The sequence below is a fragment of the Arvicanthis niloticus genome, chromosome 15 (genome assembly GCF_011762505.2).
Source record: "Arvicanthis niloticus isolate mArvNil1 chromosome 15, mArvNil1.pat.X, whole genome shotgun sequence".
Taxonomy (NCBI): Eukaryota; Metazoa; Chordata; class Mammalia; order Rodentia; family Muridae; genus Arvicanthis; species Arvicanthis niloticus.
In genome coordinates this window covers 34,163,620-34,180,948 of record NC_047672.1, presented here as the reverse complement: position 1 = coordinate 34,180,948, position 17,329 = coordinate 34,163,620, and the positions used below count along the sequence as shown (strand labels likewise).

The window sequence follows — 17,329 nt, the reverse complement described above, 5'->3', positions numbered from 1 at the left end:
CCTGCCTCAGCATCTACCAGGCACTAACTGCTGGTTCTTCCCACTCCACGTAGCTCTGATGAAGAAAGGCAGGTCCTAAGTCTGGATGCTGGAAGGGCCAGCATTATTACCTCAGTAGAAGGAGGGACTGCTTCCTGAGACAAACTATTGGAGTCAGGGAGAGGGTGAGCTTGGCCTATTGGATGCAGTGTAAAAAGACAAGTCAGGTCGCCTGCTGTGTTACTGGTTCTGCCCGTCTAGCCCCATGTCCATCCATTCCCTCTCAGCGTCCCTACAAACTCATCCGGAAAGCCAGCTGGAATCTGCCTACATTCTTTCCCTCAGACGTTAGTGGGCTCTGCATATCCCTTTTGCCACACTCCAATCTAAACTGCCATTTCTCTTCAGAGGATTAGGAATGGGCCTAAGGACCAAAACAGTGGTGAAAACTAGGGTGAGTTCAGGGCCCTGCCTCCTGGTCCTCCCCCTTTAACCCTTTATCCCCATCATCTTGTCTCTGCCCCTCCCCAACCCAGGCACCTCTATCTTCTTTGGGGAGTAGCATCACCGGACACTTCCCCACTGCCCACTCTCATTCCTTCTAGCCCTCTGCCACTGGCACCAGCTCAGGCTTTGAGAATTCCCAGGTATTTAGATGTTCGTTTTATTGCTTAATCGAGCTTGAAGCCATTTAAATTAATACAAGTTTTTACACTTAGCAGCAAGGGCTTTTATAGGCCCCTATAGCTGAAGAAGAACGAGAGTCTAGAGAGACTCAAGGAAGAAATTTATCGTGGCCTATTGCTTTTCTGAAGTAGGGGCAGGTCAGCCTCCCCAAAAGACACAACCCTGGACCACCCTCTTGGAGGAACTGAGTCTGTGCCATTTCTGGGATCCTAGGGACAGAAGCCTCCATGGAGAGTGTCTAAGGTCCGTCAATACTCTGATCCAGTGTTTAGGCTTGTGCTCATGACCACACCTGTCTGCTTTCCTCCCAAACTGCCCCTGTGCTGATGCAGCTCCGCCCACACCCTTCTGCCTTACCTGTGCTCTCCTGTTTTCCCCTGGCTTTCTGGAAGCCTCCTTAATTGCCTTCATTAAACATTAATTCTTTCAGTTCTTCCTAGAAGAATTCAGTCTCCCTCTCCCCAGGGATTATCTTGTTCCTGAGCCTGCCTTCCTTCCCCACAAAAGCTGGGGTGGATAAGAAAGGGTAGGGTGTACCATGTTCAGCCTGCTTCTCCCCTCACTCCTGCACACACGCATGCACAGCTAAGCATAGGGCCTCCTTCAGCCAAAGTGAGTCAAGTGCACCCCAGCAGCCATCTGCCAAAGGGGGGGAGGGGGGAGAGCTGAATGATGAGTCTGGAGTGCTGCGCTCTGCACAGCTGCAGGGATTGACCTAAGTGGGTCGGTGAGAACATAAAGAACAGACAGACACACAACACAGAAAAGCTGGGATCTGGTGGCCTGGGCTCTCTGATGGAGAAGGTGAAGCAAGGTGTGTTTAATTCTATCAGTTGAACCAGGCCGCAGGGTTATTGGACTGAGATCAACAGGAAGGCAGGATTTTTACGTACAGCTGAACAAGGAGACAGGCTTAGCTAATCTCTTTAGGAGCAGTCTTCAGGCTATAAGTATGGGTGGGGAGAAAGTGACAGTGGAGATTTTCTGCACCCTGTCAGCATTCACACTCTGACTCAAGAAGGCTTTGCCATCCCTTAGAGCCTCGCTTGGGAAGGTTTTGCCACTTCCATGGGGCAGAGGCACTGGGGTCCTTGACATGGCTGTACCCATGTCAACAGTACATTCACTCAGGACTTCTCTGGTTCTAGCTGCTTCTGCTACATAGAATGAATATAGAAGTGAGCTTGGTGCCATTCTCAAGCCTCGAACCTGCAGAAACGTGCCCATGAGCTGACACACATACCCTGTCTTTTGTTTCCAGGTGGAGGTAGAGGTAGAGAGCATGGATAAGGCCGGCAACTTCATTGGCTGGCTGCACATGGATGGCGCTAACCTGTCTGTCCTGCTGGTGGAGCAAGCGCTTTCCAAGGTCCACTTCACTGCCGAGCGCAGCGCCTACTACAAGCCTCTCCTGTCTGCTGAGGAAGCTGCCAAGCTGAGGAAAGAGAAGGTACCAAGTACAGACTGTAACAGTCAGTCCCTAGCATGTGCTCTTTTCTTACCTGCTCCTTCACACACACCAAAGGGCCAAGGGTAAGGTACTACCTTAGGCACCTTTGATCCTAAGCCAGTCGCATACCTCCAGTGGGCCAGGGTTGCCAGTCTGGAAGATTCCCAGTGGTTTTCCCAGACCTACAGCTAGACAGTCTAGAAGATGACATCAGAGCAGTGGAAGAAATGTTCCGGGCACCACAGGTAAAGAGCCTGGGGGTCAACCTCAGTGTCCGCTGGTCAACCCACCTCTGAATTTCCTTATTTCTGCCCTTTAAGGCAGCAGTCCAGCGAGGTGCACGGAGCCCTTAGAACTGCAGATTTACAGCCAGTCTCAGATACTACATTGAAGAGACAAGGGAGGTGGATCCAAAGAAGCTTTTGGAAACAAATTGACTATTAAGGAACTCTGGCTTTGGGGTGGGAGCTGGGTGGCCCCTTCCCACACTAGCTTGTCTGCATTGACTTATAGCTTGCCTAATAGTAGGATGAATCAGCCAGCCATCAATCTGTCAGAGCTCCTCTGTGCTTGAGGAGGGTTTCGTGGGACAGCCATGCTAAACCATAAATTGTTCCAAGAATAAATATGTTCTTCCCCATAGGGCAGCCATCTGGCTTGAGATTCGCTTCCCAAAGCCAAGATAACCTGCCAATAGGAGTTTGGGGGCTTTGTGCCCCTAAACACATCCTATTCTTCCTCAGGCCAAAGCAGCCACCTCCTGGCTCAGGGCCTCTTTCCTCTTTTAGTACTGGACCTAGGGATCCCTGTCTTAGTCATCCTCTGGGAATCGGGAAAGGTGTTGTCGCATACTTTGGTGGCAGGAGAACACAGGTGGACAGACTCCAGAAGGATGTGGCTCAGAAACCTAGGCTGAGCACCAGAGCCTGGCTGCCATCTAGGGACGCTAGCTACCTTAGGGCGTCAGAGGAAATTCCCTTCTTCATTACTCCACTTCCTACTCACTTTAAACCCTGCCTCCTGAGGGTGGCAGGAGAAGTAGGCAGCCTTGGCTTTCAAAGGGAAGGAGAGTGTGACTTTTTGGACTGCCACCCTTGTGTCATCTGTCTTCAGCAGGGTCCTGGAGGGCAAGGATAGCAGCATTGAGGGCCAAGGCTGTGAAATAAAAGCATCTCTGCCTAAGGCACAGCTCCACACATGAAAATTCACTGGGGCCTAGAAGCTGCCTCCTCAGCTCTGTCCACTCAAGAGTGGACGTGGTTGAGGACAGGGAGTGGTATCTGCCCTGAGGGGCTGACTAGATTCCTTGCCAGGGACAGCACAAGGCGTCTTTATTTACTGCACCGTAGGCTTGTCTGAAAGAACCCCAAGTTGTCATTCTGTTGCTGCCGCTTGATGATGCTAAGGAGTAATTACCAGTGAGTAATTACTTACATGAGCTGTACGTTTTCTTCCAGCCCAATTAAAATGCAGTACCCAACCCTCTATACTGGGCCACCTTCCCCATTTCTCTAGGATCCAGTGGAACCAGCTTGGTCTGCCGCCTCCCAGGGAGCTCATTCTGGGGAGCAGCTCTGTCTGCAGAGCCCTTAGTGACTCTGGATGAGGGGAGGAGGTTGGAAGCCAGCTGGGTGGTGGTAACCTGTGTATCTCAGGTGTACTCAGCATTTCCCACTTGTAATCTCCTGAAGGCCATTTCACTTCTGAGGAATAGAGGATTACGGCTCCTTCGCAATGTATAGATGTTTATATATAACGGCCTAAACCATGAAAGGAAATGCTGAGAGACTCTGAGACCAGTTGTGTTTAGAACCATTGGGCAGTGACTTGTGCTTGCATGCAGTAGTGAGTGTATCTATCTGGAGGAACCTAACAGTGCTGAAGCCTAGAAGCTGCCTCCTCAGGGGGCTATCTAGAGAACCCAGCTGCGTCCCTACTGTGTCCCATAAGACCCTCCCTTTCCTCTATACTAAGTGGTTCTAGGCAGGAACAAGGAGGAAATCATAGGTGGCAGGTACCTACATACAGATATATATATTTCCCCCACCTTTCTCTCCTCCCCCCTTCCTTCCTCCCTTCCTCCTCCTTTCTCATCCCAGCAGGGCCTTGAACAGGGCCTGATTGGCCATTGATTAGTTTTTATTGAGCTTGGCCTCCCTGCTGTGTGTTTGAAGGCCTCTGCCACTGTGGCTCCATGCCAGCCACACCCTTGGAGCTTAGTGAGTAGGGGTAGTAAATAGGATGTAGACAGCCAATGGAGTCCCTGTATACATCTCTGTCCTGTCAGGAGGAGGAGGGTCTGGTACTTCCTGGAAAAAACACACAAAAAAGAGAAAGGATGGAGGGTTAGAAACCAGGAGGAGAGACAGCCTCTGCTCTTTCTAACCCACTCTGGCTTATGCCTCTGCCCAGTAAAATAGGGTCCTTCCCTGGTGACAGCTGCAGCAACAGGGGAGCCTAAGAAGTTCTAGATCTAGAAGGAACCTGACAAAATCAGAAACTTGCTTGGCAGAACGTCGTGCAGCAGGAGCAGAGGAAGGAAGAGTCACGGCAGTGCCTTGCCCCGAGACAGATCCACCATGACCCTCGCTTGGCAGCAGAAGAGATTCTGTTCTTTAGCCTGGCCATAAACCCTAACTGCCACCATCAGAGTTCAGGAAGACATCTCCATAGGAACGTACTCACAAGTGGCCCAAGATCAGGATAGACCAACTACCAGGCTCCTCATGTGCCTGGGCCCTGCTGCTGAGCCAAGATTCATACCTCCTTGGCCATATGGGGGTCCTTCCAAGCCCCTTCGTCTGCCAAGAGCCTGGGAGTGACTCTGTACACAGTTACTGCTCCTTCTAGAAAAGGCCTTTGAATTTTCCTAGTCAACTCCCATGGGTCCAGGAAGAGCAGCATCCACCCCAAAGATTCCGTAAAACAAGGACATAGCAGGGATGTGAGCTCATGAGGCTACTGAGGCTGTGTGCAAGTAGCGCCTGTCTGGCAAGGGGCCTTACCAGTGTGTCTGTCTTTATTGCTTTGCACAAGGGCATACCAGTCAATAGAGGCTTGTTCTAAGGATGAGGACCACACCCATCCCAGCAGGTCCCAGCACACCAAAAAGACACTGCATTTACCAGCTTGCCTGGGACCAATGGCTACCAAGTCCCAAGGAATAGCTGAACTGTCGTCTCTCCCCCAAGAAAAACAAGGACCGATTGTGGCTCCACTGCCCAAAGAGCCAAATCTAAAGAGTCGAATTCTCACTTAGATTCAAGGTTCCTTTCCTGGGGAGCAGATCTCCCTCTTCTTCTGCCCCCGGATTCTTAGCAGCCCGCCTGTGACATCTGCCACTCCATAGGTAGGCAACTTGTTTCACTGTCTTCTCAGCCCAGGTGGCAGTATGTACTCCCTTCTGCCAGGTGAACAATCCGACCTGGGGGGGGGGGGGATCTGTCAGGTTTTCATTTGCATCATTGGTGACCTCAGCATGCTGCCCACCTGAGCCTGTGATGAACAAAGCTCCGCCCCCTCTCCCCAGGGAGGGAACCTGGTGCTGTCGCCTGGGGCTCTTTCACTTGAGGACTCATTAGCAGTTTCTGCTCTCACCCTGTCAGTCAGCTCCAGATTCATCAACGCAGCTGAGGAGAGCCCTCCTCAACAGCCACAGCCCAGGAAGTAGGGTGGGGGAGGATTGGTCTCTGAATGAGGCCTCATCTCTTTACCAAGCTGCAAGCCAGGAGAGGAGGCAGCTAGAGGAGTAGGCAGAGCAGGGAGGGAAGGAAAGGGCCACTGCAGACAGCCCAAGCACAGCACCACACCAGGGTGCTGAGAGATTGAGGGTGAGAAGCATGGGTGCTGTCACGAAGGGGAAGACTGCTGGGTCAGAGAGGTGGCTGGCAGCAGCTCAGCCCATTTAAGGCAGTGATGACAGGCTTGTCTTAGAGGCTGTGTGAGTCCTATTGATCTATGGAGTTACAAGGGCTCTAGAGGGCCTGGGAGCCCAGTCAATAAGAGTGACTAGCTAAGCCGACCCCTTCCAGCCAGAGAAGCCTGAAGGAAAGAGCTGAAAGCCTTGTTTGACAGCTTCCATGACTATCCTGTTCTGTCATAGGGAACTTGGGAGGTGTTTGGGCCTTTGAACCCTTAGGGAAGACAGAGCATGCATTAACACTTCACTGCCTGCTTCTCCTGGCCAGCCAGGGCTGGGCCTGGTGTGTGCCTTAAGTCCCTGGGTGATGGAATGAGAAGAGCGGTAGTAGTAATGGAGACAGATGTTGGCAGCTGGGACCCAGCCCGATTAAGCCCTACATGTGCCCTTGTGGGAAGCATGGTGGAATACTTAGGCATAGATGGGTCCTAGCCATTCCCTTCGATATCCCCTAAACTCTTGCCTCTACTTTTGATAGAGAGGCAAAAGTGTAAGCTTGGGGTGACTCAAAGAGGTTCCATAATTGTAGTATGCCTGCCCTTCAGCTCCTTCCAGGGGCCACCCAAGAATCTGCTCATTAGCTGAGAATGTCGGTGGCTGGATGTTAATGTTCTAATCAAAGGAAGTAGGCCCAAATGATCACTTGTTAAAGTCAAACACAAGGTAAAGGGTAAAGGTGTATGCTGTCTAAGCTGTTCCCAGAGCCCTGTGCTGCCTGTTGTCTCCAGACACCCAGCCATCACCAAGGACCTACTTCTAACTGCACACATGTGTACCTCAATGTCCCCATTTGCAAAAGAAGCATAGTGGTGTACTCACTCAAAAGATTGTTGTGAGGCTCAGCTGAATTGGTACTTGGAGAATGTTTAGAAGGTTCATGGCACTAAGGAGCATGCTGGTTTCTAGCTAACACCGTCCTCTACCTCTATACATGTCTTCACGATGCCATGTGTGGTCCTGTCTCCTGACTCCCCATCCACTTCCTGCTGCTCAGCTGGAGAGCCACCTCCCTCCCCTGCTCTGACAGGCCTCACTACTTGGCTAATCTCCTGGCCGCAGGATTGGACTTGACGCGCTGTCACGTCGAATCAGCTTCTGAGCTGCTGCAGCTCTGGCACAGGGCTTGGGGAGGGAAGGAAGGAAGGAAGGAAGGAAGGAAGGAAGGAAGAGAGGGAAGCATGGAGAGGGTGGCTCAACCTCTGAGCTGAGGTCAGAGCAACCTGCTGGAGGTGAGGAGTCCAGAGCACAGGAGAAACAGTTCTGCACAGAGTCAAGTCCCCCTTTCCCAGCTGCAGCTTGGAGTGTCTCAGGGACAGTGGTGGCCATAGAAGTGACCTGAAGAGGGACATTGCAGAGCATTGTGGGAAGGGAGATGGAGATTTGAAACTAGAGGGACTAAGCAGGCAGCCCAAAGCCAATGCAGCTCTGGTGGGATCCTCACACTCTACTCTGTGGGTTCACCTGGAGCTCAATTTGATTCTAATTTCATAAGCCTGGGGTGAGATCCTGAAGCCTGTTTTTAAATAAGCTGCCAGTTTGCTATCTGTCAGAATCATGCCTCTCTAACTCGGAACTTCAGAGACTCCACCTTTCCTGCTCAGAATCAGCCCTGCAGTGACCCCAAACTTACCCAGGGGCAACACCTATTTACCCAAAGCCCCTGGTTGGTCTCTTCACCAATGTCCTCAGCTCCCCTGTCTTCACTCCCACACCTGTAGGTCTGGGCCCACTATGAGGAGCGGCCTGTGGAGGAGGTGATGCCTGTGCTGGAGGAGAAGGAACGCTCTGCCAGCTACAAGCCCGTGTTTGTGACAGAGATCACAGACGACCTGCACTTCTATGTGCAAGATGTGGAGACTGGTGAGTGCCTGTGTGCTGCCCCCTCACAGATCTCAGCATGGGTATGGGGCCCAGAGTTCCCCCAAAGAACTTAGCTGATGCCCCTGCCTCCATCTCACTGGACCTACGGGTCACCTCAGGAACCCACAAGTGAGCATTGGAGTGGACATGTGGCAGGCCAAGCAGGTCCTTTGAGGACAGGTGGCATTATAGATTCATCTGGGTGGTTCTCTGAGACTCTTAGGTAATGGTTTTACTTGCAGACACCCCTGGCAGGGCTGGGCGTGAGGATTTGTTGCCTGAGTGTGTCAGGAATCATGGAGCAGATTGTCTGATGTGGTTAGGAAGCCCTCTTCTTACAGAGGACCAGAAGGGTGCACGCTTGTCCCTCTCTTGAAGGGGTTTCTCCTTCAGAGGTTAGTTAGTATAGAATTGTGGTAGTCAGTTTCCATGGCAACAAGCAGGCTCTAGGGGAAGCTATCCCCTGGCAGTCTTTGTGAAGGACCATCTCGTTTCTCCTGTCCTCAGTCCACCACCCAATGGCCACCTCAGTAGAGACCATTCTAGCAGCAGCCACATCCACCACTCTTCCTTCCCCTGACCTCCCTCCTCTTCATGCTCTGGGCAAGAAGCAGTTTTGTTGGGAAGAAAGGGACAAGCTCTTAGAGCTACCCTGGGTCCAAGGAGCCAAATCCTGGCAGAGGGGTGTGCAGATATGGGCAGCCCAAGGAATGGCAGGATACGTTTTTTTGCCTGGCTTCCTCAATCCTATCCCCAAACCTTCTCCAAGTTGCCAACAGCCTGTCTCAGCCACTTCCCCTCTAATGATATTTCCCAAGCAGCTGCTTTTGTGCCACTGTCATTTCACCAAGGAAAACTTCTTTCTTCCTCATCCTGTGCTAGTTTTGTTTGGGGAAAGGCGGAGGAGAGGGGAGGGTTGATGAGCCTTGGGGATTCACTTCTCCTGAGGGCAGCCAGCTTTCAGGACTAGGTGGCCTAATGGAAAAGGAGTCTTAACTTCACAAGGTCTCAGTCGAAATTAGGTCTGTGAGTGAGCAGAGGAACAGCTAAAATGGCCGTTGGAGAGCCTAAGGGAGGAACTCAGCAGTCCCTGCCCCAGGACAAGGTCCACCCACAGCCTCCCCCTAGGAAGGACCTCCTTAACTAGCCCCACTGCATTCAGAGGCAGAGCTTACGGGTACAAGTTTCTTGCCTGACTGACTCTGTCATCAGGGAACCCTGTCAGGCTGTCTCTGGCTGCTCAAGAAAGCTAAGATACTTGGGGAGAGTATCGTCCAGGGCAGGAATAGGAAAGAAAAAGGCACAGAGAAAGCTAGCATTCCTAGAATGTTGTCACTGGCATCTAGTAGTAAGTACCAGGGAGGATGCTGCAACCTTCAGGTGCCTCTGTTCAATCCATGAAAATAAACCCAGGGTCTTTAGCCTCCTTCTCTGAACCTTTGGGACTCCTCGAGGCACATCCTCTCACCCTGCCCCCTTTCTATTAAAGTCCACCTTCACAAAGGGTCTAATCAAAACATTAACTGCAAGTGACCAATCAGACCCTATATAAGGACCTCCAGGAGGCTGTGGCTGCTGGCAGGAGGCATGAGTCTGTTTCTGTTGCCTGGGAACCTAAAAATCCAATACACTAAAAGTAGACCAAATTCAGGAGCACCTGTCAATGTAAAACCTGCTTCCCTGTACCAGGAGCTTGGGTATCTGTGGGCAAGGAGCACTCTGGAGGAGCCCAGAGGCCTCACCACTCAGTTGACTGAGTGCCAGGACCGTGGGTGCACGGCAGCCCAGGAAGATGACATGTGTTGCATATGCAGAGATCATTTCAGGATGGTTGAATTATTAAGCACCCTGCATGCACTGGGGATCCTACCAGACCTGTGGAAGTAAACAATCAAGTGAGCTGTGGTCTGTGCCCTGAAGGAGCTCACAGTGTAATGGCAGAAACATAAACACAGACAAGGAACTTATACAGTGAATGGTAGCAAGTTTAACCACAATAAACATGTGTTCTGCACCTGTTACAGTGTGGCCTCAGCCCCGAAGGGAAAGAGGAATGCCACACTTAGACTACACATCACAAGGCCTGTCCTCACCTATGGGGCAGAAGAGAGCAAGAAGGCTGTGAGGCTGAACTAGCATCTGTGCAAGAAGGGCCATAAAAGGACAGGCCACAGGGATCTGATGCCCAGCAAAGCAGGGCGAGGGAAGGCACTGCAGGAAGGAGCCAGAGAAGGGAAATGAGACCTCAGGTACTGCCAGAGCTGCTCATGTAGCTATAGGTAAGCAGCAACGGCTGTGACCCTCAGCCAGGGAGATGAAGCAGGATAGCAGGCACTGTTCCCTGCTGAGAAGAGAGAGAGGAGGGGACCTAGCCTGGCAGCAGTAGAAGTGCTGTTCCACATGAATTTCACAGGGTGACAGGTCAGAGTGTCTTGTGAGTAGGTGGAGCCTGGCCCCACTCAGAGAATCACTTGCCATCTTTTAAGGCTCTGACTCTGAGATCCTTTCCTGTCTGTGGTTGTAAGTGATCCATCCTTTTGCCCCCAAGAGACCATGGACAAAGTGGCTCCTGTTAATCATGGGGTCCTGAGTCTCAGCCCTTATTCTAGAAGCTTTTTCCTTCCTCAGTCAAGACCTAGTCACAAGAAATGCACCTCAGTAGTAGGATAGTTCCCCGGCATGCACAGGCCCTGTGTTCCATCCCCAGTACTTGAAAAGGGATTTAGAAGGCCCAGGCAACTCCCCAGGGCTCCTTTAGCTGTGGCCGGTACATTAGAACATGGCCAATACAGTACATGCAAGACCCCTGGTATTAGCAAGTCACCAAGTTTGCTTTTGAATATGGCTGTCATGAAGCCTCTTGAGTGAGAGCCACAAAGAACTCGGTTGCATGGGCTGAGGTGGCCAGTGCTCAAGCCCCCTGGAACTTCACCTCATGCTTAGTCCCCAGGTTCACCAGGAGTGAGGCCCCCAAGTCTAACGCCCTCTTTTTCCTGCAGGCACCCAGCTGGAAAAGCTGATGGAGAACATGCGCAGTGACATCTCCAGCCACCCTCCTGTTGAGGGTTCCTACGCCCCCCGCCGGGGAGAGTTTTGCATTGCCAAATTTGTAGATGGAGAATGGTGAGCCCCTTGGACCAGCAGGGCAATGGGGCTTACATAGGATGGAGAAATATCCTGGGCACAGGCCTGTAAAGCTGCTGTTAAATGGCAGGCGTTCACACAAGCATATCCTTTCTGTGGGGTTGTTGGTAACAGCCTTTGCCAGGTCTTCAAGATATCCTTCCTCAATCGGGGGGTCGGGAGCCTGTCATCTAACCAGCCACCAGAGTTGGTAGGATAAAGTGGTGTCACTCCCTCTCCCCTGAGGACACCAGGATAGTAATGCTGGCAGCTGATACCTTCCAACCCAGCCCTTGCCCTCACAGGAAGAATGATGTCAGGAGTCAGTTGGAGGTTTGTTCACAGTGAGCACAGACCAGCCAGCCAGCCCTGCACCTCTGCTGTCTGGGATACAAACAGTTGAACTTCTAGGCCGGAAGGTCACTCATGTGTGATCTACCAAGGGTAGAGCCCATGGTCTTCCCAGGGTGACAAAACAACTTGGATGTGTTCCCTGCTGAGGCTCCCAGACAGATCTGCCAGCTAATTACAACTGCTGTTTAGTGTGCTGGGTTTAAACAGCAGACATCAATCTAGTCATTGCTCTTGTTTCTTTACGCCCTGAGGACATATTAATCTGCTCCACATGCTCCCCTTCCTCCTCCTTTGCTCCCAGCTCCACTCCAACTCCCATAGATGCTGTCCACAGCTCCCTGAGGCTGGGCTTCCCTGGGCTAAAAGCTGTGCCTGTAACACCCAAAGACCCTAAGCAAGAAATGCTGGATCCCCAGGGAGATGAGGTTTTTAGTGCTATCTTACACGCTCTGACCTTTATCATTGCAGGTACCGCGCCCGGGTAGAAAAAGTGGAATCCCCTGCCAAAGTGCATGTCTTCTACATCGACTATGGCAATGTGAGTGCAGGGGACCAGGGTGGAAAGCAGGCAAGGCAGGGACCATCAGGCACAGTAGGCCCCTTGGTCAAGTCCATCTCTCAAAAGTCCTGCTAAGCTTACTGATGAGACATATATATGTATTGGTCACCTCTACTCTTCATGAAACAGGCCAGGCCCCCTGAACAACTAGAAAGCACAGGTAAATGTGGCCAGAGGCCTGCAAACACTGATAGATAAAAGAGACTTGACACTCTTGAGGTATGGCAGTGGCTGTCTACTGTCCTTTCATCGCTCAAGGATAAGACATGAGGATCTGCTGGCAGAAAATCCAGAATTAGGGCCATGCTCTCATCTTGTTACCTGGGAGCATGCAGTGAAGAGGTTTTACCAGGCTAGAGTGATTCCACCTACCTGGATAGAGAACCATAAGCATGCCCAGCACTGCCAGGATCCTTCTTGATGTGAGTACCGTGCCCTGTGGAGTACTAGAGCCCATGTGCAGAGAGAAGGGCACTAGAGGGAAGGGGAATGAGGAGGCAAGCCCAGGTATCTGCGTGACTGTCTGAGTTAATGGGAGCTTCCCAGCATGCCAGTATAGGGCCCACAGCACTAGAGAAGCCTATGAGACTAGCAAAATGGAACTGAGCCAAGGAACGAGCTAGAGAGGCCCAAAGTACAAGTGTCCAGCAGCCTGGTACAGAGGGTTATGCTTGAAGCAAGGGGTCACCATTGTAAGTGTGATGTTGTTCTGGTGCTTCCTCTATAGAGAGAGATCCTACCGTCCACCCGCCTGGGTACCCTACCACCTGCCTTCAGCACTCGTGTGTTGCCAGCTCAAGCCACAGAGTATGCCTTCGCCTTCATCCAGGTGCCCCAAGATGTGAGTACAGACACCATCCTCTTGAGAGGGGACTGACTGTGGACAAAGCCATTGCTGCAGCTTGCTGCCTGGCAGAAGATGGAAATGTGCTGCATCGTCTGTTGTTGATAAGAGCAGGAGCTGTGACTGGGTAGCTTTGACTCTGGAAATTGAGGGAAGGTACCACAGACAAGATGGCATGATAGCAATTCACTTAGTTCTTGAGCAGTGGGTAGACCTGAGGAATTAGGTGCACTGGAATAGACTCCATCCCCACAGCTGGATACTAGTGAGTAGCGGGCAGTGGCAAGAGAGAAGAGAAAGGTAATTTCAGGCCTGGACATTGTGGTCTTGTCTGTCCTGGCAAGAGTTTATTCTCTGTGCCTTAGGCAGGGAGGGAAGTGAAACATGGTCAGATGTGTTTCTGATAGCTTTGTAAGTGGGAGGAATGGTTGGAGGGTTAGGGAGAAGAGAGGACCAGTCTCGGAGACACGGGATAATATCTGAGAGGTGGGACAAGGCAGAGGAAGCTAAGATGCCACTGAAATCCTGACACACGGATATGTTGCTCTTGGCCAAGGGAAAGGAGGCACACTTTGGCCGTGTGGGATCTCCACAGGGCTGCACAGGGTCCAGTGTAGAAGAGAAAGAAGACCTAGCGTTCTGGCAAGGAGACGAGGCTTTAGCTTCAGAGAGAACCTGGTGCTCAGAGCTAAGGTGTGAGCCACGTGCACAGAGCTGCCTCCAGCAGCAGGATACAGGCTGCTAGTGGGAAGGTGGGAGGCCTCACCCTTAACTTCCCACCTACTCACAAAAGCATGCCGAAGGGAAAAGAGACCACAAAGGCGTGGTGAGCTGGGTGTGTGTGTGTGTGTGTGTGAGGTTGGAGAGCTATGTGACGACAATTCAGGATGCTAGTACAGTCAAGACAACAGAGATCTGATAGGGTCAGCATGCTGGAGCCAGACTAGAGGTTTAGAGGGGCTAGGGCAACAGTCATTAGATAAGTTTGGGGCAGAGAAAACCCATTTTTTTCCTCAGAAACAAGCCAGTGGGTGGGTGCCCAAAATTTAGTTATAAGAATGGTTTCTGTGCAATTGGTTTGGGTACGGGAAGAGTTTTCTTCATGTCCAGGACCCGTTTGCCACTCACAGACACCACAGAGGAGTGTCACAGGCTCTGCTGGAGGTCAAAGGGCTGGCCTTGATAGCTGTTATTTGACCTTCACCTATCCCTCTCAATAACATGACTGCATCCCTGTCCAGGAGGATGCTCGCACAGATGCAGTGGACAGTGTGGTGCGGGACATCCAAAACACGCAGTGCCTGCTCAATGTGGAACACCTGAGCGCCAGCTGCCCCCACGTCACTCTGCAGTTTGCGGATTCCAAAGGCGATGTGGGCCTGGGCCTGGTGAAGGAAGGGCTGGTCATGGTGGAGGTGCGCAAGGAGAAGCAGTTCCAGAAAGTGGTATGTGATTCGGAGAGGGGCTCCATCCTGGAAGCAGGCCCTTAGCACATACCCTGCACCATCAGCAATATCACAGATGGGGGGCTGGGGACTACACCCAGAGCTAGAGAGGAAGCAGAGAATCCACCAGCCTCCTGGTCCTGCTGGGGAAAGATAATGGATTTGGGTTTGTTGGGTTTTTAAAAAAAATCTAATTAAAGCACAAATTAATTGGCTGCGGGTTTGGCTGAGAATGCAGCTGCAAACTAGAGCAGAAAGTTTCCCTCTGTTTGTGCCCCAGTCGACAGGCTAGGGAGCTTTGCCAGGGGCGATGCAGAGGGTCAAAACCTGGCTCCTCCAGCCCTTTTTGCTAATATACAATCTTCAAGTCCTATTACCCAGGACCACCCTAGCCATGTGGTAACTATAAATGTTCCAGAAGACTATCACAAGGCTCCTCCAGCCTACTTGGAAAGCCCTGGAACCCAGGTTACTGGGAACCACCATTGATGAGATGGGAGCTCATTCTTGAGAAGCTGGGCCTTGGGCTGATGACACGAAGAGACTGTTTATTAGCTACCCTCTGGAGTTAACCACAGTCCGTTCTCCTTGCTCTTTTCATCTGTTGCCTGCTATGTGTGGATCTGAATCACCTGCAGCAGCTCCATTTGGTGCCATGAGTGTCTCCTAGCCTCCCATAAGCACTAGCCATGGCCTCATTGTAGGCCAGCCTACCTCCCTGCTGAGGCAAATACCTATGAACATTCCAGAGAGACAGACTGATAGGATGCTTGGCTCCGTAGCTCCCAGGCTGGAACTGGCAAGCAGGTAGCCCCCACTTCCTCCCCACTGAGAAACACGGTTTGTGGGTACCAGCTTCTCCACTTTGCATCTCTTCCCTCAGCTCATTGCTCCCCTTCCCAGGCCCTTTTACCTGGCCTTGTTCCTCACCCCATAGGTCCACATGGTGTTTTGTTGGTGTGTAGGTCAGAGGCATTGGTTATCTTAATGTTCTCACATGAAGCTGTTTATAATATCTCTGAAAGCTATAATTCCTTCTGCCCACTATCTATAATGAAGATTGACAAACCCTAGTCCTACCTTGTAGAACTTATATTCCAGCAGGAGACAGTGAACATAAGTTAAATAAAATGTCACAAGGTGTTAACTGTGGTAGAAAGGGGAAACAGAAGTCTAGTCCAGAGGATCAGAAGCAGAATGCATGCTTTTAAATGGGGGTCATTGCACTTGGCATGAAGAAGGTAGTATTTTATTAGAGAGTTGAGGGCTGGAATAAATCCCAAGTGGGACATGAAGGGATGAGACCTATGAGCACATGGATTGATTAGCCAATGCAAAGTTGAGCAATCCCAGAGAGCAATGTGACTGTAGATCCTGCAGTCTGCCCTAAGTACAAAGCTCCCCGGGGGCCACTGACCTACAGCAGCAGTTTTTGGTTGCTCATTCAAGAACACCTCCATCTTAACCACTTCCCATCTTCTTATGTCCCTCAGATCACAGAATACCTGAATGCCCAGGAATCAGCCAAGAGTGCCAGGGTGAGTTCTTGACTGGGGGTCCTGGAGATGTTGAGTTTGAGAGGCACTGCCTTGTGGCTTCCATTGGGTCACACATCCGTGAAGAGCCATGTTCTGTCTCCCTCTCTTACAGCTGAACCTGTGGCGCTATGGAGACTTCCGAGCCGATGATGCTGATGAGTTTGGATACAGTCGCTAAGGGGAACTGGCCTGGCCCCCAGCACCGCTGATGCCAGACCTTCTCCCTCTACCAGGAAGCTGTTTTCAACTCCAGACCTGGTCGGGGCAGTATAGATTGGGTCCAGCTTGCTTCAGTGTACAGAAACCTCCTCTGTCCTGGGAAGCATTGGAGCTGGGGTGGAGAGCCCAAGGGTTGCTGGGGGCAGCCCCTCACAGTGGTACTGCCGTCTAGTCTCTCCCAGATGATTTTGTATTTTTATTTGGGGGGGGGCTGTTTTTTTTAAAATTGTCTTCAAATCAGGAAAGAACCATGAAAGACTTTGTGTTAGTGAAGGGTATAATCGTGACACAGAGGCGGCAGCTGTCAGCTGGCACCCACCTCTTCCCCCAGACCACCCTTCTTCCCAAGCTCTGTCCAAGTGTTGATCATGTGACTTCTGATATGTCTGTTCTCAGATTCCAGTGTGTCTATATCTGCCCCCTCACCAGCCTGTTCTGTATTTAAAGCTTTTGAGACCCAATAAAATAGTACCTGCTGTCTGCAGCTCCCCTTACTGTCATGGTAGAGCCTGAACACTGGGTTCTTGGCCCCAGCCAGCCAGGAGGAAGCCTGACAACAGTCCCCGAAAGCAAGGCTGCTCATACAGTTCTAAGTAGCACTGAGGCCTGGTAAGTACCACCACAGCCATCCTGCAGTTGAGCAGATATCTTCGACTCACTGAATGTGACTGTTGTTCAGGATCTCTGCTTCAGAGTTAGCATGGCCTACAGGGTTCATTGTCCCTCGGGCTCATCCACAGCATCCCAGCAAGGACCCCAGAGGAATTCCCGGGAGGACTCTCAGTTCCTACTGTGGGCTCACACTAGATTACCAATAAGCTGGACCTGGTAGTTCAAGGTGTACCCCAACTTCAGGAGACTGAGGCAGGAAAATCATGAATTTAAAGCCAGCCTGGACTACATTACGTTTAAGGTCAGCTTGAGCAACTTAGACCTGTCCTGTCTCCAAAAGAAAGTTTAAAAATGATCAGGTCTATACCTTAATGATACAGTTGCTTGCCTAACATGCATGAAGGCCCTAGGTTCAATCCCTAACACCATTATTGAGAGAGAGAGAGAGAGAGAGAGAGAGAGAGAGAGAGAGAGAGAGAGAGAGAGAGAGAGAGGCAGAGGCACTCTGACAGGCTGTTGTCCCAGATCTAGTGAAGAAGGCCTGTTGCTCAAGTGTTCTCAGAATCCATGGAGAACCATTTGTAGTCCATAACTGTGAGCTGGAAACGGCCTGGAGCAGCCATGTGTTGGCAGTGAAAGGCCCATCACTTGCAGGTAATTCTGAGGGATGGGCAAAAAAAAAAAAAAAAAAGCCTGGACACAGGCTACCTGCCCTTCTTAGACACATACTTTGAGGAAAT

General features: G+C 51.2%; 1 protein-coding gene across 1 annotated transcript in view; it reads left to right on the top strand.

The window, feature by feature from the left end:
* Snd1 (staphylococcal nuclease and tudor domain containing 1) overlaps nt 1-16,482 on the top strand; it is a 391,069-nt gene extending 374,587 nt beyond the window's left edge. The window contains exons 17-24 of the mRNA XM_034518746.3: nt 1,928-2,116; nt 7,754-7,895; nt 10,895-11,018; nt 11,841-11,910; nt 12,659-12,772; nt 14,017-14,220; nt 15,714-15,758; nt 15,871-16,482. Of these exons, the coding sequence (XP_034374637.1) occupies nt 1,928-2,116; nt 7,754-7,895; nt 10,895-11,018; nt 11,841-11,910; nt 12,659-12,772; nt 14,017-14,220; nt 15,714-15,758; nt 15,871-15,936 (954 nt within the window). The 3' untranslated portion in view covers nt 15,937-16,482. The remainder of the gene's footprint in view (nt 1-1,927; nt 2,117-7,753; nt 7,896-10,894; nt 11,019-11,840; nt 11,911-12,658; nt 12,773-14,016; nt 14,221-15,713; nt 15,759-15,870) is intronic.
* Nucleotides 16,483-17,329: the final 847 nt, after the last annotated feature.